Raw genomic sequence first — 27,154 nt, forward strand, 5'->3', positions numbered from 1 at the left:
CACAATGACGTACATGTCCTAAGGGGTGTTCTGACTATAAAACAAGTGCAAGAGCTATCAGCAGCTGTACACGGTCAATGACAGAACCACCATCTCATCATTCACCCCAAAAGGGGTACTCCACCCCTAGACATCTTATGCCCTATCCAAAGTATAGGGGATAAGGTGTCTGATTGCGGGGGTCCCACCACTGGGGACCCCCGCAGTATAGCATGCGGCACCCACCTGTTTCTTGTCTGGAAGCGCTGGAGGCTCTGGGTCGCGACCACGGGAACGGAAGTCTGATGTCATGACTCCGCCCTGTGTGACGTCATGCCCCATCCCCTCAATGCAGGTCTATGGCTGTCACGCCCCCTCCCATAGACTTGCATTGAGGGGGATGGGGTGTGACATCACACAGGGCGGAGTCATGACATCACGTACTTCCATTCCCGTGATCGCAACCCAGACCCTCCAGCGCTTCCAGACAAGAAACAGGTGGGTGCCGCATGCTATACTGTGGGGGTCCACAGCGGTCAGACATCTCATCCCCTATCCTTTGGATAGGGGATAAGATGTCTAGGGGTGGAGTACCCCCTTTAAGTGCTGTAGTCTATGGTGATTATGGCAATGACAGTGCTCTAACTAAACTGCACCCCTGCAAAATGTATGTAGGGTACATATTGATTTACACGCCTGCCGGAGGCCTTCACCTGCTCCGATCTGCTGATACACAGGCTCTGAGAAGGTATATGCGGTAGAATAGCATTATTCAGAGTTAGCAATCTGAACAGTGAATAAAGGCCTATATGGGGACTTTTTTAAACAAGCCCTTAAGCCCCAACATAGGTGCAGTACAGTTCCCCCACAGACATACAGCCTATGGCTGCAGGCTGTATGCCTGCTTACTGCCCCACTTCAATGTTCCGACCAGTGACACGATCTACAGCTATGGCCTAGGGGCCATAGCAGTAGGTCCGGGGGAGCGGAGGTCGGAACACTGAAGATGATGTGCCGCTGGTAACTTATCATGCGCACGTCCTCCTCGATGTTCCGCTGTTCTCCTATGGGCGCACAGCCTTGCGTGCGCTACCTCCCGGCGGCCCATGCATTTTTTCAGGTTAATGCGGGGGCCGCTGCAGAAAGGTAACCGCCGGGACATCCTTGTGTCCTGAAGATTTTTCGGGACACAGCGATGTCCTGAGTGTGATGGGGGCCCCTGTGGGCACAGAGCAGGCGCTCCATAGCGCCAATGATGATCCGGCCCTGGCTATGGGCAATTTTTCCTCTACACAGGTTTTAATGCGTCTCCCCACTAGACACAAGTGTCCTGAGACTATGCATCATCTACATGATGTAAATGTTCATCCTGGTGGGCAAAGGAAGTCACCCAGAATCCTTAATAAGCCAATGCATGACCCCCCCCCCCCAACCCAATATCCTTACTTGGACTGGTTAGAGGAGTACTCTAGTGCCGACTATTTGTCCTCCGTTGTGCCCAGAACGCTGCCACAGCTGATCGGTCCAGTCTTCTGCCTGTGCACGGATTGTCACATGGCGCTCGGCCCATCACCAACTGCAGCGATGTCCCGCGCACAGAGAAGACGGAACCGGAGGCCCGATCAGCTGTAGCAGCACTCCGGGGTAAGAGGAAGGTGAGGGAAAGTTTTTCATTTTTTTCAGCCCTGGCCCAACAGAGGAGGAATAGTCTGCACTAGAATACCCCTTTAAGTGTCAGGACCCGAGATTTACATTTCCAGGATAAACTCAGACAAGACATTGTTGCACTTTATGTGGATTTTATTCTGCTGTTCATATTACAAGGTTCAAGAGTTTGGGGGATTTTGTCTTCAGTCAACGCCTTGCCACAGAAGTAGGATCTGGAATAGACAAAATGAAGACAATTAAGGCAATGTTCTGGAAATATGGGATATCCTCATCTTATTGAAGGAAGACTTGGGGTATGTTCCACAGAAGAATTCCGACCCTAATTTACTGCAAAGTGATTTGAATGGGATTCCACATTCAGACAGCAGGATTTCTTAGAGAACACAGAATTCTGCCTTGTGAGCATATCCTCAGATGTCAGGACCAGGAGACTGAACACTTCAATATGTGGTGGCCCAGTACAGGAGGAGTTACCCTGTACCCTTGCTGTCCTGTCAGGCAGACTCACTTCAGTGTCCCCTGCCCTGCGCGCCCCCCCCCCCCCCCCCCCAAGTAAATATGTTTGTTATGTTTTATACCATGTAATGTGGAGAACACATTGTCACATGTGAATAGTCATGTGATTGTTGCCCATGAGGTATCCGTGACCAGGTGACTTAAGGGTGACCAGTGGGGATCTCACAACCCCCCCCCCCCCATGGAAGCCCTGGGTGGAGCCTCTGCTCTTGCTTCCTACTGAGGTCCAGTGTGTCCAGAGTCATAGGAGACCGCAAGTCCAGTCTGCAGCCACAAGCTACCAACCTGCAAGTAAGTCTGTCAGTCATGTCAGTCAGTAGTAAACGTGGCCTGCATTAAAGTGTACCTATCAAAAACTTTATATAATGTAGATAATACAATTATATGTATATTTGTAATATACATTGGTTACAAAAGGTGTATATTTATGGGTGAAAGTGCTGTCCCTGCTGCTATTGCCTGTGTGTGAGGAGTCCAAATACAGGGAGGACAGGACACACTGGACTCTGTGCAGGCTCCTGGCTTGTCAATCATCCTGCTGTGTGAGCCGGGAGCGTGTCAGAGCCTCACTGCACAGAGCCCTGCTTGTCCACCATCACTTCATGTATTTAAACTCATCATAGAGACAGGAAATAGCTGCAGGGACAAAAAAAATAATAATAATTTTACCAATGTATATTACAAATATACATATGGCATTATCTACATTGTATAAAAAGTTAGTTCATGACAGATACACTTTAAATTGACCTCATCTACTACAAGTCCCAGCAAGCCCTTAAGGCCTGAGTGACTGGTCACCTCTGGGGGCCCTGGCTTAACTGTGTAGACTTTACCATTTGTTTACCCTCAGTAAATCTTATTATCCGTAACTCGAGTCATTATTGCCCCCATGCCTAGCCCAGGATCCAGCGGTAAACCTTCAGGTGGTGTTGAGGATAAACCACACCCTGGCGTCATGAATACAAGGGTTTGATGCAATCTGTCCCTAGGGTAACATCTGCCCTGCATCACACCCCCATATACCACAAATATAGTGCATGTAAATCCAGGCTATGCCCAGTTACTGCCCTAACCTCTTCTATAGCTCCTATTCTGCCCTTTTAGGCTCAAGAGGATTGGGCATGTTTGATTTGTGCCCAGTCCCTTCCCCCCCCCCCCCCCTTAAATTTTTTTGTATCAGAGCCCCCCCGATTTTAGGTTTAAATAAAGAAAAAAGCCAACTCTATGGGGGAGATTTAAGAAAACCGGTGCAGAGGAAGAGTTGCCAAGTTGTCTATAGCAGCCAATCAGATCACTTCTTTAATTTTTCAGATGCCTTGTTGAGTGATCTGATCGGTTGCTAGGGACAACTGACTTTTCGTCTGCACAGATTCTCAAATCTCCCTGTGTCTTTAAGTTGGAGACAGATTTCAGTCATTTGCTGCAGTCCACAGGCGATCCCTCCGCTGCATGAGGGGCACAATATACTCCTTGTAGTGACTATTGTACTACAGTACAGAGCTGCCTCGATGTAGTACCGGTCTATTCACACGGTGGAGTCTCTGCCTCAAATTAAAGTCCATAGACTTCTACAGGATGCCGCACTCCCATTCACAAGTGGAATTTCAGAAGTGTGAATGGGAGTGCAAAATCCCAAAGTCGTCTATGGGCTTTAACCCCTTAAGGATGGAGGTTTCAGTTTTTTGCATTTTCAGTTTTTCCTCCTTACCTTTTAAAAATCATAACCCTTTCAATTTTCCACCTAAAAATCCATATTATGGCTTATTTTTTGCGTCACCAATTCTACTTTGCAGTGACATCAGTCATTTTACCCAAAAATCCACAGCGAAACGGAAGGAAAAAAAATCTGATTTTGTGTGACTAAAACAAAAAAAAAAACCATTTTGTAACTTTTGGGGGCTTCCGTTTCTACGCAGTGCATATTTTGGTAATAATGACACCTTATTACTCTGTAGGTCCATACAATTAAAATGATCCCCTACATAGAGGTTTAATTTTGTTGTACTTCTGGAAAAAATCATAACTATATGCAGGAAAATGTATGTTTAAAAATGTCCTGACCTATAACTTATTTTTCCACGTACAGGGCGTTATGAGGGCTCATGTTTTGCGCCATGATCTGAAGTTTATTGGTACCATTTTTGTTTTGATCACTTTTTAATGTTATAAAAAGTGACCAAAAATAAGTTTTTTTGGACTTTTGAATTTTTTTTTCGCGTACGCCATTGACCATGCAGTTTATATATTTTATAGTTCGGACATTTACGCACGCGGCGATACCACAAATGTTTATTTTTATTTACACTTAATTTTTTTTAATGGGAAAAGGGACGATTCAAACTTTTATTAGGGAAGGGGTTAAATGATCTTTATTAACACTACTTTTTTTGCAGCGTTATAACTCCCATAGGGACCTATAACACTGCACACACTGATCACTAGCGTGTATTAACACGCCTGTGATCAGTGTTATCAGCGCTTGACTGCTCCTGCCTGGATCTTGGGCACGGAGCAGTCATTCACCGATGGGACACTGAGGAGGCAGGTAAGGGCCCTCCCGGTGTCCGGTCAGCTGTTCGGAATGCCACGATTTCACCGCGGCGGTCCCGAACAGCCCGACTGAGCAGCTGGGATAGTTTAACTTTCGCTTCAGATGCAGCAGTCAGCTTTGATCGCCGCGTCTGAAGGGTTAATACAGGGCATCACCACTATCTGTGATGTCCTGTATTAGCCACAGGTCCCGGCCGTTGATGGCCGCCGGGACTGACCCGATATGACGGGTCCCTGTGTGACCCTAGGACGTAAATATACATCCTTAGTCGTTAAGGAGTTAAAGGTGTACTCTAGTGGAAAGCTTTTTTTTAGAATCAACTGGTGCCAAAAAACAGATTTGTAAATTACATCTATTTTAAAAAATAAATAAAATAAATAAAAACTTAATCCTTCCAGTACTTATTAGCTGCTGAATACTACAGAGGACATACTTTTTTGCTGACCCCTCTGTCCATAGCAGCATATGTTTGCTATGAGGGGTTTTTCCTCCTGCTTGTGACAGTTCCTAAAATGGACAGAGGTGTCAGCAGAGAGCACTGGTCAGACAAAAGAAATCCAAAAAGAGAAGAATGTCCTCTGTAGTATTCAGCAGCTAATAAGTACTGGAAGGATTAAGAATTTTTCATAGAAGTAATTTACAAATCTAACTTTTTGGCACCAATTAATTCTATAAAAATAAATTAAAAAATACATTTAAAGGGGTACTCTGGCACTTAGGGGATAAGATGCCTGATCGCTGGGGACCCACATGATCTTGCATGCAGCTCCCCAGTTAAAATCAGTCCCTGGAGCTGTCACACCCCCTCCCATAGGCTTGCATTGAGGGGCGGAGCATGACATCACACGGGGGCAGAGGAGTGACATCACACACACCACCGGCCCTGTGATCACAGGTAATCAGACCTGGAGAGAACATGCGCGCAGCACGCCAGTCCCCGGAGAATGTTCTCTCCAGGTCTGATTACCGGCGATCACAGAGCTGGTGGTGTGTGATGTCACTCCTCTGCCCCCGTGTGATGTCATGCTCCGCCCCTCAATGCAAGCCTATGGGAGGGGGCGTGACAGCTCCAGGGACTGATTTTTAACTGGGGAGCTGCATGCAAGATCATGGGGGTCCCCAGCGATCAGGCATCTTATCCCCTATCCTTTGGAAAGGGGAAGATCCCTAAGCGCCGGAGTACCCCTTTAAATTATATTATATTAATACACATACTTTCCAAAAATTCAGGGCAGCCCTCTAGCGATCCAGAATAATCTTGATTTTAGTCAAGCATGCTTGAAAGAGACCTCATTGAGCAGGTTGAAATGTCTATTTTCTTTGGGTGAATAAAATCACTATTATACTGGATCACTGCCCTGAATTTTTGGAATTGTACTACTGGGGATTTTTTGGTTGCATCATATGTCATATTTTATATATACATTTTCCACCCCTTTAATTTGAGGTGAAATTTGGAAATTCCGTGTGAATAGACCAAGTCCATCTATGCTTAGGGCAATAAACATTGTCTATAAGACCCAGATGAACATTTACTGGACATTCTCAGGGGCATTTTGGCAGCCACCATCAGCTCCAGGACAGGGGCAATATTCTTTTATACTCTATCCAGTGGTATCTGCACCTGACAGATTCCATTAAGGGTTTAAAAAAAAAAAAAAAAAAAAAAAAGTGTAAGAAAAACAGGTTTGTGGCTCCCAAGACACAGAAGATACTTACATTGCCCCACTGGGTCCATATTTAACCTCCATAGCTGTGGCCCCAAGTTTTGGCTGGATGAGATTAATGCCCTCCTTGTGCCAGGTAAATACTGTATTGATGACGGGGTAAACATCCATCTCCACATCAAAGAAGGAGGAGTAAGTTCTCCCGGACTGAATAAGTCCACTAAAACAGAACCAGAGAACCATCACATTACACAACTACCATAAAGGGACTATGAGCAGATTGAATGAGGACCGACCTGTGTATGATGTACTGAGGAGAACAGTCCTTCTTCCCGCACAGAGAGACACTGAACGACCCCATGAAGAGTGTGGATCCAGTAAGATTGACCGACACCTTGTACCTCCAACCTACGGACACAGGACAATTGTTTGACAATACTCAGAATTTTGGGAGGCCACTAAATTTAGGGAGAAAAAAAAAAAAAGCCACACATCCATGTGTCTACACTCCCTAGTCTCAAAGTGAGAAGCCTGAGGTCATGGACACCACTGATCTCCAGATTTTATCTACCCCCACTCACAGTCGAGTTCAGTACCCAGACTAGAAAGTTTGTGCCCCACTGTTATTGTGCACGGTCTGAAGCACAAGACTTCCCCATTAGCTAAGGTTCATTACACATATTGCCTACCCACAATGTTATTCCACTTACGAAGAAGGTTCTCAGGGTCACCAGTATTCAAGAAAAAGGTTGGACTTCCATGATCATGGCGGTAAGAGTCTGCGTAGTATCCCATGGTTGTGCAGCTTCCATTGCAACAAGGGAATCCAGCACCCTGAAGACGACAAAACCCCAGATTACAGCTCCCCATAACACCACTCTACCCTAGAAATTCACCTTTAGTTTTAGGGACAAGTTATCACTTTCTCTCACTTGTCTTCGACTACATAACTACCTTTTGGAAATCACTGTAGGAGGGTCCTGGGTAGCTGACAAACCCATCAGAATGGAGGATACTATTTAAGAAGAATGAGACACTCCTTCGATGACTACAGAAGATTATCTCCTCAAGTCCTTAAAAATAAATGTCACAATGGTTAGAGATCCCAGACACCTCCTAAATCCAAAGTCTTCATGTGGTCAGACATTACCTTCTATGACTCGGTCCAGGTCCCCAAGCTTGCGATAAAAGTTAGGACACCCAGGCTGGTGCCTCCCTCCATTGGGAAAGAAGTCCAGATGACCGACCAACTGGCTCATTCCAAACCCACTTAGTCCTGGAATACATAAGAGCAGGCACAGGGTAGGTTGTAACCCTAATGTTGGCAACAGTGATGCTTAGGACAGGGCACGACATACCAAAATTCTCAAAACTGACCACTTGTCCACCATGATGGCTCCAGCAGGCACTTCGAAAGCCTTTTAAGAAGGTCCTAGAGTCTGTATCCAGCTACAGTGTGTAAAGCAGCTTAAAAAAGGTTGTGTGGCTCAGAAAACAGTTGACTTGCCCCACTGTTGGGTTATTATACCGAGTGTATGCTGCAATGGCAGATGAGCGATCACATGCCTCCAGCTAAGCTTCTATGTAAAAGCTTCCAGAAAGGCTGTGAGAAGAGCCCCTAGTCCACCCCCTCTCACTAAGGAGCTGGAATCAAATCAGTTCAGTCTAAAGTCCGCAACATCTCAACTTTGCTCGGCAAACATTAAAAGGGGTACTCGGGGGGCATTCTCATATGAACTGGTGCCAGAAAGTTAAACATATTTGTAAGTTACTTCTATTAAAGAAAATACTGGAAGGATGAAGGTTTTTTTTTTTTTTTTTTTTTTTTTAAATCAGCTGCTGTATATTACAAAGGAAGTTCTCTTTTTAGATTTATTTTGTTTGACCACAGTGCTCTCTGCCGACACCTGTCCATAGCAGCATACCTTTGCTATGAGGATTTTCTCCTGCTCTGGGCAGTTCCTGACATGGACAGAGGTGTCAGAGCACTGATCAGAGAAATCAAAAAAGAATTTCCTCTGTAGTATACAGCTGCTAATAAGTACTGGAAGGATTAAGATTTAATAGAAGTAATATCAAATCTGTTTAAGTTTCTTGCACCAGTTGATGAAAAAGATATAAAGTTTTCCACTGGAGTACCCCTTTAACCTCTTCATATTCTGCATCCAGTTCAAGTCAAAGCCAGCTACAAGCAAGTCACAAGTTCAGTACCAGTAGCAAGTGCCATCTAAATCGGGACAGATCTGGGCCACCGCATAATTTTCTCGTGTCCAACTTTAAGAAAGTATTTACCAACTAGAAGAGGAGAACGCTGAACAAAGACCCCTCTGCATACAGTAATCTATGGTTGGGGTAAGTACTGTGTGGCTCAACACATCACAAGTTTAGTGTACACCCTGTGCATAGGGCCACAAAACTCATACAAGCATCTGCACCACAGTAAGGTTTGTTTCACACTACAAAAAGTCTGTTTTTAAACATCCGTATGAAGTTCCGTCTGAAAACGGCAACAAAAATCCTATACGTCCGTTAGAAGAATCCCATAGACTAAAATGGGATTTTCTAATAGCTGTTTTAACCCGTTATTGATAACGGCCATTATTTTGTGATGGAAGAAGATAGTACATGTAATATCTTCCGTCACAAAATAACAGCCGTTATCAATAAAGGACTTAAACGGGTTAAAAACGGCTATTAGAAAAATCCCATAGACTAAAATGGGGATTTTCTAACCGACGTATAGGATTTTTGTTACTGCCGTTTCCAGACGGAACTTCATACGGATGTTTAAAAACTAAGAATTTTTGTAGTGTGAAAAGGGGCCTAAGCCAACCTGTGTAGGCCCTTCACCAGTACAAAGCATCTAATCTACAGCTGTAATCTAGCTCGGATTTGCACAGATTTAGTGGAGTTTCAAGTTGTTTCCACATATATTCGGATTTCGCACTTTACGCCATGGGAAAATCTCCTTTAGTGAAAGTGCATGGGATCGGGTTAGCAACACCATCTTTATTCCCAAGGGGCAACTTCTCCAAACTGCTACAATTCTTATGAGCTGCACCTGAATGGAAAAGGCCTTAAAGGGGTACTCCACTGCCCCAGTGTTCAGAATATTTTGTTCCAAACACTTGGTGCAGGTGTCATGATGTAAAACCTGGCCACCTCCCATAGACTTGCATTGAGGGGGCTGTGACGTCATGATCCCACACTCAGTGTTTTATACAAAATGTTCTGAACACTGGGGCAGTGGAGTACCCCTTTATAGATTATATGACAACTCGTCAGACTAGCCATTCACAAGACCTCTTAAAGGGATACTCTGTTGGAAACATCACCTATCCTTTTAACAGGGGATAAGATGTTAGATTGTGGGGGTCCGGCTGCTGGGGACCCCCACGATCTCCAGGTTGGCACTCCTGTCTTTTGGTGCACGGAGTGAACGCCGCTTCGGGCCCGATGACTGGCGATGCAAGCTGCCACGCCCCCTTCATTCAGTTATGAACTAGCAGTCACACCCCTTCCCATAGACATGAATGGAGGGTGCGCGACGCCATGAACACGGAAGCTGCAATGTTCCACGTTCCAGATGCTGCCGGCCCGGAGATCGCAGGGTTCCCAGTAATCTAACATCTTATTTCCTACCCTTTGAATAGGGGATAAGATGTTTCCAACAGAGAACCCCTTAAAGTAAAAAATTATGAGAAAAAGCCGCACACACCACCTGTCCTCATGCTGTGTGGTGTTGCAGCGGATGGAGCAGAGTTGTAATACTACATACAACCTGAGGACCAGGGTTTGTTTATGTTTTTTTAACTGACAACTCTTGTTTCTGGAGGACCCCTTAATCCCAGAATCCAAAAAAAATAAATAAAATAAAATACCCACCTTGGCCAAGAATAGTGTCAGAGCCATCAGTATGGATGACATCCACAAGCTGTGCATCAGAAGGGTCCAACCTCACTTCGGGTGGGGTATTTTCAAAGTAAGGGCCGGCTGGGTCCAACCCTACAAGAGGATAACCATGTTTAGTACCCAAAAGGTGGTAGACCAGGGGCACAGAGGACATTTGAAGAGACTGAAATAGTCAAAATTACGCATGTGTAAGGACTGTCCACCATAGCTCATTTAATGCTCAGCCTGTACGACAGACTTTTTTGTAACAAGGTGAGTTATGATTGAGTTTCCCCTATATGTTACTGCTATTTGGAACTTCCATTATCTTGAAGTGCAGAAGCCAACCTACTAAAACTCACCCGATATCCGGGAAATTCCTGGACGCCTCTTCCCAGCTTCACCAGCAATGTGAGCACCCAAACTGTGTCCTATCAGGTAAATGTTACTCAGGGAGTACCTGTAGTGACCCTATGGAGATCAGTAATGGACACAAGTGAAACAAAATCCATCACAATAGGTTCTGAGTTCTTTATGAGACTGTTTTAGCTTTTAATAGACACAAGCAAGATGTTTTTGGTTCTCATGGAAGACATTGGTAAAACAGTTTCATTATTTACAGGTGAATATGACCATAGAGACCCTCCAAGGGGTGGATTAACCCCACTGCACCGTGTTCTTGTTCTACACCTTGGTGGCACCTGAAGCTTTCATTGGCCGTGGGCATCTTGGTCATTCCTATAGGTTTCTACATCCTTGTTTACTCCTGTGGTGCCCCATATATTCTTACAGACAGAAAACCTTGTGAGAATCTTTATACATTTATATATTGGTGTTACTCACATACATAGGTTGTAGCAGAAGGAAGGCGGCTGACTTAGTACCATACTGATTACTGCTGACCCCACCCCTCTATATAACACCATGTCCTCTTACTTGAGTTTCTCCTATATATAAATCTGTTTGCCTCCTTTATAGTGTTTATTTATATAAAATTCTCTCATATCCCTCTGTCTCTTTCTTCTATACATCTAAAGGTCCTTTAACCTTTCCTGGTAAGTTTTATCCTGTAACCCATGGAGTTTTTAGTATCTTCTCTGATCTTTCTCCAAAATATCTATATCCTTCTGGAGATACGTCCTCCAGTACTGTGCACAATACTCCAAGTGAGATCTCAGTGTTCTGTACAGTGGTATGAGCACTTCTCTCTACTGCTTATACCTCTCCCTATACACCCATGAGCACTTCTCTCTACTGATAATACCTCTCTATACACCAAGCATTCTGCTGCTCTATGACATTGTCTTCCTATTGTGGTAGGCCTCTGGGGTAGGGGTAGTGTAGTCAGGGTTTTGCTTCAGTATATCAGGGGTTAAGGTTAACCCTATTGTTTGTGACGCCAGGCTGAGGGCTAGTATGCTGAGGTAATTCTCCAGCCTATCGCCGCCCTTCCCAGTAACGATTGGTGCATGCATAAAATGACTGATCCACAAGAAAGAACTATAGAGTCAAACTATAGAGTCTTTGGAACGCATCACGTGACCCGCAGGTCCTGCGACGCTAACTAGGCAAGTACTCTTACTATATAAATATATACATTCAATTTAAATAATTTTATTTACAAAAGGGGTGACAAGGGGCTAGCTAAGGATGAGGACCCCACCAACACCTAGGGACCTCACCACAAGGCAGCGGACGCAATCCGGTGCCGGGACACCACACCATCTTTAAGGCTAGGTTCACACTATGGAATTTCCTCCTGCAATTCAGCTTTGAAATTGCAGCCAGAAATTCCGCTTACTAAAAATGTATAATATAGCGAATGGGTTTCCGTTCAAAAATTCTGCTTCACAAACTCTGAAGTGTTAATTTGAATTGAAAAATCAGCTTTAAAATTTCCGCCTGAAGAACGGCGTTGCTCCTTCTTCAGGCAGAAACTCACAGAACACATTGCAGTCTATTGAATCAGTCGGCACTCGCTGCACTTGGAATCTCCGGGTGGAAATTTTCTGCCCAGAGATTGCGCAGTGTGAACCTAGGCCAAGTCTTCTGAAATAATGACTCCTAAATCTTTCCTCAGATACTGATATTAGGACTGTACCAAATATTTTATATTCTGTCCTTGTATTTTTGGACACCACACGCTTTGGTAAACATTTGTGCCACCCATTGTATCCCAATAGACCCTTTACTATTAAAAGAACTTCCAAAAACTCACCAATAGATAGTTGATAAAATTGGCCAGTTCTGCGCCCACGACACGGGCATTGTTGACAGCTCGTGTGTACAGAGCGACCGACCCACCAAACCAATCTACAGCGAAGCAGTTCACATTAGACACCTGCAGCAGGGTCTGGAATGGAGGTGAATAGTGAGAATTACCAGGAGGTCACATGGCTGAACCCAACGACCCCGCACACTTACCTGGCACATATCTACCAGCCACTTATTCTCCCCAGCCTCCAGAAACCCATGGATAATAAAGATGGATTTCCTTTTGGGACAAAACTTGGTAGCCGAGACTGTAGAGACGTTTAGTGCTTGGATTTCCTAAGGTAACAAGAACATATAAGTAGAGTCTGACATGTTTGTCCTGCAGATGCCAAGAGATAGCCATGGCGGTCTGATCCGGACGGAAAGACGCAATTGTGAGTCCCAAAATGTAATTGATCACTTATATGGTATACACATCCTGTGTACAGCTGATATCTACCACCATATGGTCCTGTATATAATCACTTAGACCAGTATACTATACAGGATCTGTATACAATATGTGTATAGTGGTTTTATTCAGTACAGCATGTCGGTATTATCCAGTTAGTGTGGTGGTATATATTTACCCTTTGTATACTAGTATTATTGGTCATGGAAATTTACCTACATTAAAGCGTACCCGTCAGATCCAACCAAATTTTCTCTCTTTTAAATTATATTAAATATAAACACCCAGTACCTAATCCTGACCATGTACATCAATTTTTTATGTGTCTAGCACCTTTATTTATTTTTTTTTTATACACTTTTAATTTATCTCACTAGTTGAATTCCTCTCAAAAGGGAGGGGGCGTGGCCTCACTGTGCAGGGGGCCCCCCTTGCCTTTTTTTTGGTCTGGGAGTGTGAGTTGTCAGTCCGCCCCTGGCCATGACAGAGTCAATCCCCCCTGCCCCATATACTGCGACGCTTATCTGCCCGGCGCCTGCATCTGTGGAGTCAGAGCAGCAGGGGGAGGAGCACCAGCGGTTGGACGGGGGCATCATCAAAATGTAAGTAAAAAATTCTATGTTAAGGCGAGGGGGGTGTTAAGGTGTAAAAAAAAGTTTGTGCGTGTTTTTGCTTTTTTGGGTTGGGGCAAACAGGGTCCGCCCCAGGTGCCAAATGCTCTGGGTACGCTCCTGGGATATTAAAAGTTCTGATCCAGGGTCTAGGTGTACAGTAGAGCCATTATTTGAGCACTGGCCCAACCAGAGAACAGTGGTCAGAGGGATGGTTGTACCACTCCTTCTAGAGATCATGGGGTCTGTACCCACAGCACACAACAGTTATGTAACAAATAATATTGGGGACCCCTTATAGAATTAGGCTCAGCCATACCTTTTTAGTTTATTGGGGAGAGGGTACCCATGTGCAGATTGAACTGTTCTCAGTCCGGGTTCCAACAGCCCCATAGAACCCCTTAGATATGTTAACTTTTAGTTAGGAACCTGTTTATGGGAAGCACATGGGCCTCTGCATGAGGGTAAGATGAGGTGGTGAGTTAGACCAAAATTTGAGGCAATTCTGCAGCGAACAACATCTCACTGATACAGCTTGAGTAAAAGGGGTACTCCACTGGCCAGCGTTCAGAGGTAAATGTTTTGAATGCTGTGTGTGGGGTTGGCCACACCCCCTCAATGCAAGACTATGGGAAGGGGTGTGACAGCAGTCACACCCCCTCCCGTAGACTTGCATTGAGGGGGCATGGCCATGACATCACAAGGGGCATTGCCAACAGGGCACAAAAACTGTTTGAACACTGGCCAGTGGCGTACCCCTTTAAGGCTGGTTTCAAATGGGCGAATTACATGTGTATTTGTGTCTGTATTATGGACATAGGCCCAGCCTGAAGGCCCAAAGTGACACCCATTGGCTCAGACCAGAAACACACAAGACACCAAACTCAAGTATCCGGCTACAGGTTCAGCTCCTCATGGGAACAGGGACAAGCACAGATATTTTGGGAGAGGGGGGCAGGGCCTCAAGAGAAAAAAAAAAAAAGGCACTTAATTCTTTAAATGCCCACATAATGATGCCCCACTGCCCAGTATCAGAGGGGCAGGGGCTCAGGCCCCTTTCTGGTCAATGTGCGCACGTCCCTACATGGGAAGCTGTAACTAGTGTTGCTCGCGAATATTCGCAATGCAAATTTTATTCGTGAATATAGCACTATATATTCGTAATTACGAATATTCGTTTTATTTTTTTTTTTAACTTAATTTTTTTCACAGTACACATCACAGTGATCATCCCTCTCTGCTTCCAGCTTGTGTGGTGTAAAGAAGGCTCTAATACTACTGTGTGAGACCGGTGTGCGAATTTTTGCATATGCTAATTTTAGCATATGCGAATTTTCGTTTATGTTAATTAAGGTATATGCTAATTTTCGTATATGTTAATTTTCGCATGCGCGAATTTTCGCATATGCGAAAATAAAATCGAGAATGTTACGAATATGCGAATATATGACGAATATTCATCCATATATTCGCGAATATTCACGAATTCGAATATGGCCTATGCCGCTCAACACTAGCTGTAACCCAGAAGGATCTCCACTCCATCACCGCTTATTAACTTACGTGGAAGTGTTCCGGATTCTCTCTGGTGAACAGCAGGTATCGGGTGTTGATTCTTTCCGGTGGCCACGGAAACCAGCCGATGGGCCTTTGTGGGGTGAAGGCATATGGAGGGGCATTGGGGAAACATCCCAGCTGGTCATAGCAGATCTCTCCAGCTGAAGGAACACGGGGCAGAGGGATAAGTGACCGTACAAGACTATTACAGGGTTAATCATCTCTTTATACACAGGAACTGAATCAGAGGCTTCAGCCTTGAGGCGTCCAATAGGTCTCCTCATCCAGTCACATACAATACACCAACCCACAGGACCCTGCCAGCAGAATAGCAAGTGCAGCTTGAGTATAAGTCATGTAAATACAGAAGGCACATGTTGGGGACCTTTAAAAACTCAGACAAGGCAGTGGAAAAGGTTTGTGATCTTATATGGGGCCTGTGTAAGATGCGACAGATTCTGTCTACACAAACATGTAAAGTAGAATAGTTCGGGATTAGTATTTCTTGGCACCTACTGTTGAAAGTTTGGCGCAGTTTGCCCAATACCTCCAACCCAAATCACAGATCTGGTAGGAATTTATAAACCATTGTATAGCCCCCATATACAGGGTACTCACCGCTATGGTAGTAATGTATAGACCAGTGGTCTCCAACCTGCAAGCCTCCAGATGTCGCAAAACTACAACTCCCAGAGGTCAGCAGGTTGGAGACCACTGGTATAGACCATTGTGCAACCCCCCCCCCCCCCCATGCATATACAGGACACTCACCCCCTCCCCTATGGTAGTAATATATAGACCATTGTATATCCCCCCCTATACATATTCAGGACACTCACCCATCACCCCTATGGTAGGAATGTATAAACCATTGTATATCCCCCCCCCCCCCCCCCCCATATACAGGACACTCACCCCCTCCCCTATGGTAGTAATGTATAAACCATTGTATATCCCACTATACACAGAACACTCACCTCTCACAGACACAACTATGGCGGCCACCACCAGGAGCCACAGATCCCTCATCCTGAATCATACAACAGCTGATCCTGCACCTCTCCCCACCCCCAGTATAAATACCGCCCTCTGCAGGTGGGGAAGATTACACACAGCTGTATCTACCCAGTTCTGGTCTGTTCTGATGACACCTGTGGAGAGATTTAATACAATGGCCCATGTCGGGTTGTGCACCAGAAATTCTGTCTGTGCCAGAATTGAATTGCAATTATTTTTAAAATGGTCTTTAAAAAAAAAAAGTCTGTTTGGTTGCTATGGGTAACTGCTCCACTTTTCCTTTGCAGAGATGTTGATAAATTCCCCCAACCCCCCCTAGTGACTCCTTTCGGGACATATGAGATATTGTGCAACTGCGCAACTGCCCCAGTTTTTGAGTCCGCTGAGGGTATGAACGCGCTACCATTCTGCCGTTGTTAATCCAATCCATCCCCATCCCGCCGAAAAGGGAATTCGGACTGTTAGCGGTGAGCAGCGGACCCCATTCACTTCTATGGCCAAATGTAGGCATCCCTTTCCAGATGTATGCGCTATTTCAAAAGCTGACCGACCCCATCATGAGTGCGCTTAAATAGCAGATACGAGTCATTAGAGGTGACTACATTCGGCCATAGAATTAAATGGGGACCCCTGTGATCTCCCTGCTGCACCTGGTGTTCGTTTAGAGTGTTAAGGTGCAGCGCCAGAGGCTCGTGACATCACGACCGCGTCCCCTCAATGCAATTCTATGGAATGGGAGGGGGTGTGAAGGCCTCCCATAGACTTGCATTAAGGGGGCGTGGCCATGACATCACAAGCCTCCACTCCGCAGCGCCAGTCATCCTGCACAGAGCGAAGTTCGCTCCGTGCACCAGATGTCTGGAGTGCCGCAGCTGAGATATCGGGGGTCCCCAGCGGCAGGACCCCCGCGATCAGACATCTTATCCCCTATCCTTTGGATTGGGGATATGATGTCTAGGGGGCGGAGTACCCCTTTAAGCCAACGTTTGAGATGTATGCACTATTTCCAACGGACTGGATAACGCAGCAGACCGCACTTTTGAGTCTGCTGAAAAATACTGCAGCGCATACAGCCCGAACGTTGAATCATTTTGGGCCACTGAAATGAATGGCGTCCATTGTGCTCCATTATAGTATATATCAGCATATATATTTTTGGTGTCATGGCAACGGATACGTCTGACGGAAGCCCGAATGCAGTGTGTACCAGTCTATGGCTCAGTTCACATCGCATTTTGCCTCTTGATAGATATATTATGTATACTGCAGCGGCGACAATTTATATCAATGGCCCAAACAGTCACCTAGTTGTTTAGTTTGGGGTGTATGCGCTATTTTAAGGTCTGTTACGTTGTCCAGTCTGCTTAAAATAGCGTATACATCCCCAACTGAGGGGGACATTTATTATTGTGTTTATGCCTTTTTTTCGGCATCAAAAGGGCGCATCTTTAGGCGCAGTGTTAAGTTGCGCCTATTTTGTGCTCTTTTTTAATATATGCCCTTTTTGCAAACTGTCTGTGAAATCCTGCGGTGCACTTTTTTCCATGCAGTGGACGTAATTTATTATGTGCGCCTTTTTGCAAAAGGAAGCATGAAAAGACGCATCTACCTAAAAAAGCCACAGGTTCATTTAACGTCGAGGCAACTTTTCTATTGTGGCTGGAACCAGCGAAATCTGAGCCAAAACTCAAAAGGTGCAACCTTTATGAAGGACGTGTGCTTAAAGGGGTAAAGGGACGGAGCATAGTGATGTCACTGCTCCGCCCCCTCAATGGAAGCCTATGGAGGGGGCGTGGTAGCTGTCTCGCCCCCTCCATAGGCTTCCATTGAGGGGGCGGAGCCGTGACGTCACTATGCTCCGTCCCTGTGATCGCTAGTAATCAGACCTGGAGCGATCATGCTCCGGGGGCTGATTATAACAGGGTGCGGCGTGGAAGATCATGGGGGTCCCCAGCGGCGGGACCCCCGCGGTCAAGCATCTTATCCCCTTTGGATAGGGGATAAGATGTCTTAGAGCCGGAGTACCCCTTTAATAGTTAATTTCCCGCAAGTTAGCAAAAAAAAAATTCTGCCAGGGAAAACGGCATCCTGCAGCCAACATTGATAAATGTCCCCCTAAGTCATTCGCTGCACCCGTTCAGGCCATTAAATGAATGGGAGCTGCTGCCGTCTGTTACCGTGTATGTTGGCACCTTGTTAAGGGGGCAGTAGGATGGGGGTTGGTGTAGAGGTGGGGAATTGTGTGGGTGTAGAAGTAGGGAGCTAAAGATGTTCGGGAAACAAACTGCAGAGATGAGTTGTGGATGGAAGAAAACATCAAATTGGGAAATTTCAAAACCACACGGTCCCATGTCCCAGCCGGACTGGCGACAAATCTCATTCATTTAAATGTATCGATCTGAGTCAGATAGTGACTCCGGTCAGGTCATTTTTGCCCCGTGTCCGGTTTTTTATGGCCGGACTGAAAACCATAGCATACCGTAGTTTTCAATTCACAAAACCGTATACAGGACAAAAATGAGCCGACCGAAGTGATCTGACTCCGGTCGGTGCAGTTAAATGCGTGAGATTTGGGAGCGTGGTGTGAATGCACCGTAAAAGATTCCACTCAAAGAAGATGCCCCCTGTAGTTACTGGATGCATAGTAACTGCACTGTAATCACTTATATGGTCTGCAGACAGGGTTGCCAACTTACATTAAATTTACGGACAGTCCACAAAAATGAGGTGTTTGTCTAGACTGTTGAGACCCAATTAGCTCCTAGCAGGCTATAACTACCCCTCCCCCTTATTACAATAATGAATTAAATAATAACTGACACAACAACAATTCAACTTTTTATGGGTGGGGATCGGCCACAGCTTTATTTTGTAAAATTACTTATATAAATAACAATTTAACTGTAACAAAGACACCGATTGGCTTCTTGCCAACCCGAGAGGTGCTGCCACACCGTCCTGTGTGGAGGTCTACCCCGGGTTGACCCCGCTTTCGACGTCTTCTTACCGCCAAGCTGTGACTTACAATAAACAGAGATACAAAAAGGGAGGGAGGAAGGGCAAAACTCCGGTTCCTGGGCAGATTGAGGGGGAAGGGAGGCACCACAGCTATAAATACCCAGGGGAGGGCCCCTGAAAGCCCGGGAAACTATTACACCACTGATTGGTGCACTCCTTCCCCCCCACCCATGGGACATACCACTATAGTTACCAACAAGTTTTTACAGACGGGGGAGGGGGCTAAAAACCTTGCCTGTATATTTCTTAACCCCTTAACTGCTCACCAGTCAGGGGGCAAGCTAGTTATGCAGAGCTTGCCCCTCCAGACTGTTGAGACCCAATTAGCTCCTAGCAGGCTATAACTACCCCTCCCCCTTATTACAATAATGAATTAAATAATAACTGACACAACAACAATTCAACTTTTTATGGGTGGGGATCGGCCACAGCTTTATTTATAAAATTACTAATATAAATAACAATTTAACTGTAACAAAGACACCGATTGGCTTCTTGCCAACCCGAGAGGTGCTGCCACACTGTCCTGTGTGGAGGTCTACCCCGGGTTGACCCCGCTTTCACCGTCTTCTTACCGCCACGGAGGAGACCAGTTAGCCCTACACTGGGCTCCGACCTCCACCCAAGAGATACTGGATAGCCAACACCTGGGGCCACTTCAGCCCCCCGGACACACCCAACACATTTCCTCTCCAGGAAATCCGCCCAACACATTTCCCCTCCAGGAAATCCGCCCAACACATTTCCTCTCCAGGAAAACCGAGGTACCTGCCGTCAGGACCTATTTCTTATATAAATTTGTATTCATTCTTTTTATTTATTAATCTTTTTATTTATTTTTTTTTTTTTTTAATAACTCTTGTGCGAACACATCTCTCAGACTCACCCATACATCGAAGAGAGCCGCAGCACTCGCACCACCTTGCGGAAAAAAGCTCGCAAAACATAACACATATGGGAAACATCAAACTGGGCGAAAATAGCAACGCAACATGCAGATCGCCAGCGCCCCACGCGCTGCGCTACCCTCTCCGGAAACCAAGCCATCTCCGCCAGCCCCGATACAAAAGAGGGCGAATCTCCAACTCACAACACCCCATCCTATCAAAGAAAAGCAAAACTCAAAACAGACAAAAAACTCGAAACTGAATAATCGGGGGCGTGGAGCAAAAAAGAAAAAAGGGGGGGGGGGCGCCCCACAGCCGCCCCGTTAAGCAATAGAATGACAACCGGAAAGAACAGTCATTCGCTGACCCCCATGCAGCACAGGCTGCGCTACCTGGATCGCCGAAGCAGTCTCGGACAAAAGAGGGGGCCTTTAATTTTTATAATTTTTTTATTTTTTTTTAAATACTGTGTCGCAAATTGCACAAAATACGCACCCAAAAAACAGACACCCCAGTGCCAGATGAGGAGAAAGGAAGTGCCCCATCCACATAGCCCCGAAAAAAGCCAGTGCAAACCTTGGATGAGCAAAACGACGCAAAAGCGACAACCAAAAATCCGACCCGCAGCTCCCACCAAGTGACCCAAAACTGATAGGAAAAAACGGTCGCCGACAGCAAGGCCACCCACTCGCGGGCCCAGCCCCTAGGTACGCACCAACATCCCACCAACCGCAAAGTAGAAAAGAAAAAATTACCCCCCGCCATGCGCCAACCGCACCCCACTGGGTCGCAGCACAGTGGGAAAGCCACCCACCTGTTTTCTCCTTTTTTTTTGAATAGAAGGTGATTCACATGAACAGGTGAAGATACCCGGCGTCATGTACTAAGAATGTTATTTGGATGCACAGAGAACACAGCCCAAATCTCGAACCTCCTTGGAGAGGTGACACAGCAGTCAACTTCCGTCATCACATCATATGAAAACGAAATAGGAATAAACATCAGAGCCCGGAAGGTTACTACAAAGGGCATTCCAGGTACGAAAAACAAATCCCCTATCCACAGACACATTTGGAACCTCCGGGACCCACCTCCACTGTAGACATCCCGGCCACCACACCACCAACCACTCGCAAACGCCTTACCGTGAGTGTGACCAAGTCGCAGGAGCCACCAAAGCGGACCAAGAAATACACACCAAACTCCACGATGACCCACGGGCCAGCCACACAGGCAAACCTTCCGACTCCGCTCAAGGGAGCAACCTCCGGAACCACTGCCAGAGAAAAACGAGACAAAGCGTCAACACCCAATACCGACCCCAGGGAGTACAACCCCAAAATAAATAGTAACTCCAAACAGCGAAGCACTAGGCACAACAAGCCGAACACAAGAAGAAATCCGCAAGAGTAATATCAGTGACAACTCCCCAAATGTCAGACCGACAACACGCCACGATCACTCAAAGCACCCCAGAAAAGAAGAAAAGGAACACCAAATTAGAGCGCTACCAAGCGCAGGGGCCAAGCCAACCCACACAGTATCGTTACAAGTCCAGAACATGAGCTGCCGAAGCAAGCACCCAAAGTCCCACAACCAATACCAAGGCAAAAGCGCTAACAAAACCGAAGCATGGCAGAAACCCACTGACTACCAAGACCCAGGACTAAACCACCCAGCAGCACCACAGGGAAACCAAACCACACCAACAACCAACCAAACCGGCCACATCCGGAAACAGAGCGAGCTTCCCGTGAGCTGCAACGGGGGACAGAAAGCAGGCCTGTCCACTGCACGACACATGAAAAAACCCCAACCAGCCGGAACGTCAGCCCTTAGTGCACCCGGGGCACATATGCGGGGGCACAGATACCACACACCCTCGGCGGCCAGAGACAACCTGGAGGAAAAAACTCCACCCGGAACCATATTCCACATGGAACAATCAGGAAACCAGCAAGGACCGTAACCAGGGCACCTAGCGAGCCCTGAAGAAACCAAAACAGAGAAAAACGCAATCACACCCTGACCACAGGAAAGCAGCAGACCAACGCCAACGCGGCATGCGGAACCCACATACTCAGTATTGTTCCAATTTTAACATATGTACTGCCGAAGTGAGCACCAAATATGGAACGCTTCACAATTTGCATGTCAGCCTTGCAACAACGAACCACACCCCCACAAGCGCAGAGCACAGGAGAATCACCCTCCGGAATACCACCACGAACAGAAGAACTCACAAGGCAAGGCAAACAGAGACTCAAGCGAACCTACCCCCGGAGACTCAAGCGAAACCTACCCACCGAACACATCAGCTAAAGCACCCAAAACGACATACAGAAGTCCCATGCCTACCAGAGATTGGGAAAATTCGGAGAGATAAACCAAACAAAAGGGGGAGAAAACCAAAAGAAACAAAACCGTAACTGGGCGGCACCTACCGAATCAGGAAAAGGAACAAGCCGCAGGAGCCAAGTCTGCCAAACCCGGCCACCCAGAGCGTAAGGCCAAAAGAGCACTCACCGCAGAAAACATTTTTTTATTTTTTTATGATACCCTACCAAAGCACCCTGAAATAGAGGAGGAAAGCAGGATTAGAACTCTGGTCTCCCACACAATACACATTCAACTGATGGCTGCTCAGACCACTGACCTACAGCCAGAACCCAAGAAGAGACGTACTCAACTCCCAACCAGAGACCAAACTCAACATACACACAGAAACAAAAGGACGAACACTGCACAGAACGCAGCCATAAGCACACTAATCGGGGAAGGGGCCAAGCCCCGCATCAGAAAACCCACCAATTCCAGAAGATGGAGAAGCCAACAGCCGGAAGAACCACTTCACCACCGCCGCAGGCGTGGGACAAGGCAAGTTGGAGACCGCCGGGTCGCGGGCACTCCGCCACCACACTCACTACCCCTCCACGGGGGGCATTGGAGAGGCAGGAGGAAGAAGGGGGAGGAGATCTGGGAACACGGGGCGGAGAGGTGATGGGGGTGGGGGGGGGCAGACGCAGTGGGCAGGGGTGTGTGGTAAGGGGAGAGGTGCCAGCGTGGGCGGAGTGAGAAGCTGGGTAAATGAGAGGGGACGATAGGAGAGCTCACTCAAATAGTTTGCGCCGTAATCCGAAAGAGCCCGCAGTACCCTTGCCCTTTTCTCGGATTGTTTTTTTTTTTTTTTTTTTTTTTTTTTGTGAACGCCGTTTGTTAATACTTACAGTAGAAAAATTGACCGAATATGCTAAACAGAAATGTCATATGTGTATTAAATTACCAATATTATTTATTATGTATATCATGTGTATAATGAAATTTAATATTTATTTATTTCTTTTAATTTAAAATAATTTTATTTGAATTATTCATTTATTTATATTTGCGTGCACACCATAGACGGAAAACTTCAAACAACGACATATTGTTATACCCCAGACATGCACGCATGAGGAGATACCACATACGAGCATGTCTGCAACACACATATTTTTTTATTTATTTATTTATTTATTTATTTATTTATTTCTAGTTATACCTATATATACATACATACACTTTTATTTATTTATTTATCGATTTTAATTTTTTTTTTCCATTTATTTACACACATATATATATATATATATTTTATTTTTATTTTTTTTTATTTTTTTTTGTATTATTTATTTATTTATTATTTTTTAATGTTTTTTTTTTGGATGGGGAGAAGGGGGCAAACCAAACTTTTATTATTGAAGGGTTAAATGACCTTTATTGACTTAATTCTTTTTTTTTTTTTGTTTGCAATGTTATAGCCATAACCCTGCACACACTGCTCCTAACACTGATCACTTGCCATGTATTAACATGGCAATGATCGGTGCTATCAACGATCGATTAAGCCTGAATTTCAGGCTTGGAGCAATCAATCAACGAGCGGACGCGCAGGAGGCAGGTAAGTGACCCTCCTGCTGCGTCCCAGCTGATCGGGACAAGGCGATTAGATCGCGATTGTCCCGGTCAGCCCGACTGAGCAGCCGGGATGCTTGAAAGTACATCTTCAGACGCGGCGATGAACTTAGATCGTCGCATCTAAAGATGTAATGCCGGACATCTGCCTGATCGGCGATGTCCGGCGTAGCATGGGTCCTTGTTGCTAAGAGCAACCGGGACCCCACGGATATAACGCGCGCTCACCTTGTGAGCACGCATTATATCTGAAGGAGCGCAAATGGACGTTAATAAGCGTTCATTTGCACATAGGGAGTTAAAACAGCAGCAGCCCCCCAGGGGCCGCTGCCTCCAGAGCCAGGGTGGGAAACGGAGGGGGGGGGGAAGAGACGGAGGGGACCGCAAAGAGGAAAAAGAGACGGAGGGGGACAGGGGGGGGACAAGGAAAACAGCAGAGCATGCTCATAAGGAGCATGCCCATAGGGAGGGATACAGGCACAGGCAGGGGAGAGGGCTTTGGCCACGGGCAGGGAAGAGGGCAAAAGGAACGGGCGGGACAGGGCTCACAGGGGCCATAGTGGGTAGGAGAGCGGGACTGTGAGAGGTCCGCCAGCCTCCCAAACCCGCCTCGGGTGCAACAGGAGGGGAGGCCAGCTCAGCCACAAGGGAGCATGCCAGCCCTCACCCTCCTGCTCCATCCAGGCCACAAATAAAAGGAAGACACATACCAGCCAGCAGTCAAAACTCTGGGTCCTGGGCAGATTGAGGGGGGAAGGGAGGCCCCACAGCTATAAATACCCAGGGGACGGTCCCTGAAAGCCCGGGAAACTATTAAACCCCTGATTGGTGCACTCCTTCCCCCCCACCCATGGGACATACCACTATAGTTACCAACAAGTTTTTACAGACGGGGGAGGGGGCTAAAAACCTTGCCTGTATATTTCTTAACCCCTTAACTGCTCACCAGTCAGGGGGCAAGCTAGTTATGCACAGCTTGCCCCTCCATTCTGATTTTGTTTTGTGCACTTCACTGCCCTCTTGGTTTTGAATTTTGGGTTTGCCCCTGGTTACCCCCTTGGCTACTGATCTTCTACCTATTCTGCCCGTGTGTTGCTGATCTGAGCTGTTTGACATCCCTTGATTCTCCATGCACTTATTTAAGTGTAGGGACTGTCACCCAGTTGAGGGTCTGCGTTTAGGGTGGATTTTCCAAGAAGGTATGGACAGTGGTTGGGGCAAGTTCAGGTGACAGAGGTATTATGGATGTGTTAAGATTAACATTTTATTCTGTGCTTCCACCACTGGTGAGCTGTATATGTATGTGTGAGACTGCCAGAGGGAGGGGTCAGGGCCATTCCCAGAGTAGGATACAGACACCGCCTGTCTGTTTTATCTGTTTAAGTATAGTTTGTTTTATCTGTTTAAAAGCATGCACTAAGCCCTGGCCAGAACATACAGGTCTTGTTGCTAGAATCTAACCAGAGTCAGATGTGGATCAGATTGTGGAGATCACTGCCCCATGCAGCGATCAGGAGGTTTTCACCCAAGACAGTCAGCTCCAAAATCCTATTGTCATGCTTCCAGCTTTTATTAAAGGAATACTATAGTGCAAAATAACTTATGAGTCATAGATCATGGGGGGTCTGACTGCTGGGACCCCCCACAATCTCGGCAGTCCCCATGAAGAGAGCGTACTGTCCCCGCATCACCCAACAGCTGACACGCACCCTCCATGTAGCTCTATGGGATACATGGAGGAGGGGGCGTGTCGGCCGTCACGTCATGCTTGGGATGGAAACGCTATCTTTCTGCCGACTGTCGGCATGAGATCGTGGGAGGTACATGAGATCGTGGGCGGTCTCACCAGTTGGACCCCCGCAATCTATCATTTGTAAATTATTTTTGCACTACAGTACTCTAATGTATGGGTTTCCATGTGTGTAATTCTCCGTTCATGGCGTAACAATATATCAGTGTTTTATGTTACTGACATGTCCTGCACATGATTGTATTTGCATTGCCTTGTTCAGTTATGTATTATACGCATTGTTATATGTCAGTGTGCATTATGTTTCTGTTTCTCAGTTTCATCACATATATCCTTGCAATAAAAGTTGAACATGGCTCCTTTGTCAATGCGTTGCCGGGGAAGGTTTAGCTGTCTGTCATGTTATGTACCCTTACACATGAGGACAGAACACCTGTTGCCGGCTCCAAGAAGGAGAATTGTCCAGTCAGAAGTACGAAATGGCAGAACAAGGACTCTTCTGCATACACTTAACTCTGTGGGTTTCCAGACTGAGATCTTCTGTACAGGGGAACGTCATGAAAATGCCGGCTCAGTGTTTTGTGCCTTGACTAAGCCGGCATTTTTCATTTTCATGAAGTTCAGAGAAGTACTGAAGGTCTTAGCCTGTCCGGTATAGAAAGTGTGTGTCCTACAGCAAGAGACTGAGACATGCACCGCAATCTTACTAACAGGAAAACCAGCTGCATCTTCCTGTGCCCCCAATTGTCCAAATCCATTTTACAACATTTCCACCAGACCCCCGCATACCACAATACCATTACCACATCTTTAAAGAGTTTTTCAATGATAAATAAATATATTGATAAATAAGGCTATTTTACTATCTCTTGGTGATCTTTAATGTTTTTCCTCTGATTTTTGTCACGATGCCGGCTGGCGGGTAGTGGATCCTCTGTGCCAGAGAGGGATTGGCGTGGACCGTGCTAGTGGATCGGTTCTAAGTCACTACTGGTTTTCACCAGAGCCCGCCGCAAAGCGGGATGGTCTTGCTGCGGCGGTAGTGACCAGGTCGTATCCACTAGCAACGGCTCAACCTCTCTGGCTGCTGAAGATAGGCGCGGTACAAGGGAGTAGACAGAAGCAAGGTCGGACGTAGCAGAAGGTCGGGGCAGGCAGCAAGGATCGTAGTCAGGGGCAACGGCAGGAGGTCTGGAACACAGGCTAGGAACATACAAGGAACGCTTTCACTGGCACAATGGCAACAAGATCCGGCAGGGAAGTGCAGGGGAAGTGAGGTGATATAGGGAAGTGCACAGGTGAAGACACTAATTGGAATCACTGCGCCAATCAGCGGCGCAGTGGCCCTTTAAATCGCAAAGACCCGGCGCGCGCGCGCCCTAGGGAGCGGGGCCGCGCGCGCCGGGACAGGACCGAGGGA

The 27,154-nt window shown here is 46.3% G+C and overlaps 2 protein-coding genes across 2 annotated transcripts; both read right to left on the bottom strand.

The window, feature by feature from the left end:
- Positions 1-1,761: 1,761 nt before the first annotated feature.
- LOC130281756 (pancreatic lipase-related protein 2-like) lies at positions 1,762-7,197 on the bottom strand. The gene is made up of 4 exons (XM_056529345.1): positions 7,095-7,197; positions 6,681-6,792; positions 6,437-6,604; positions 1,762-1,859 (listed from the first exon to the last, which is right to left on the bottom strand). The coding sequence occupies exons 1-4, from the start codon at positions 7,177-7,179 to the stop codon at positions 1,769-1,771; spliced, it is 456 nt and encodes a 151-aa protein (XP_056385320.1). The 5' UTR covers positions 7,180-7,197; the 3' UTR covers positions 1,762-1,768.
- A 129-nt stretch (positions 7,198-7,326) lies between these two features.
- Positions 7,327-16,237, bottom strand: LOC130283086 (inactive pancreatic lipase-related protein 1-like). Its single transcript, XM_056532276.1, has 8 exons — positions 16,086-16,237; positions 15,115-15,269; positions 12,700-12,825; positions 12,494-12,628; positions 10,638-10,746; positions 10,270-10,389; positions 7,535-7,660; positions 7,327-7,457 (listed from the first exon to the last, which is right to left on the bottom strand). The coding sequence occupies exons 1-8, from the start codon at positions 16,135-16,137 to the stop codon at positions 7,327-7,329; spliced, it is 954 nt and encodes a 317-aa protein (XP_056388251.1). The 5' UTR covers positions 16,138-16,237.
- Between the last annotated feature and the right edge of the window lie 10,917 nt (positions 16,238-27,154).

The sequence above is a fragment of the Hyla sarda genome, chromosome 7, assembly GCF_029499605.1.
Source record: "Hyla sarda isolate aHylSar1 chromosome 7, aHylSar1.hap1, whole genome shotgun sequence".
NCBI classification, from domain to species: Eukaryota; Metazoa; Chordata; class Amphibia; order Anura; family Hylidae; genus Hyla; species Hyla sarda.

What these genes read in the sequence shown, in the direction of transcription:
- LOC130283086 (XM_056532276.1), bottom strand. Translation starts at nt 16,137, where the DNA reads ATGAGGGATCTGTGGCTCCTGGTGGTGGCCGCCATAGTTGTGTCTGTG. An exon ending in CATAGTTGTGTCTGTGAGAG is followed by an intron (nt 15,270 to 16,085) that starts GTGAGTGTTCTG and finishes GTGTTCCTTCAG; the next exon opens with CTGGAGAGATCTGCTATGAC. An exon ending in CCTGGACCGAGTCATAGAAG is followed by an intron (nt 7,458 to 7,534) that starts GTAATGTCTGAC and finishes TTTATTTTTAAG; the next exon opens with GACTTGAGGAGATAATCTTC.
- LOC130281756 (XM_056529345.1), bottom strand. Translation starts at nt 7,179, where the DNA reads ATGGGATACTACGCAGACTCTTACCGCCATGATCATGGAAGTCCAACC. An exon ending in TGACCCTGAGAACCTTCTTC is followed by an intron (nt 6,793 to 7,094) that starts GTAAGTGGAATA and finishes CTGTGTCCGTAG; the next exon opens with GTTGGAGGTACAAGGTGTCG. An exon ending in CCTCAGTACATCATACACAG is followed by an intron (nt 6,605 to 6,680) that starts GTCGGTCCTCAT and finishes GTTCTGTTTTAG; the next exon opens with TGGACTTATTCAGTCCGGGA.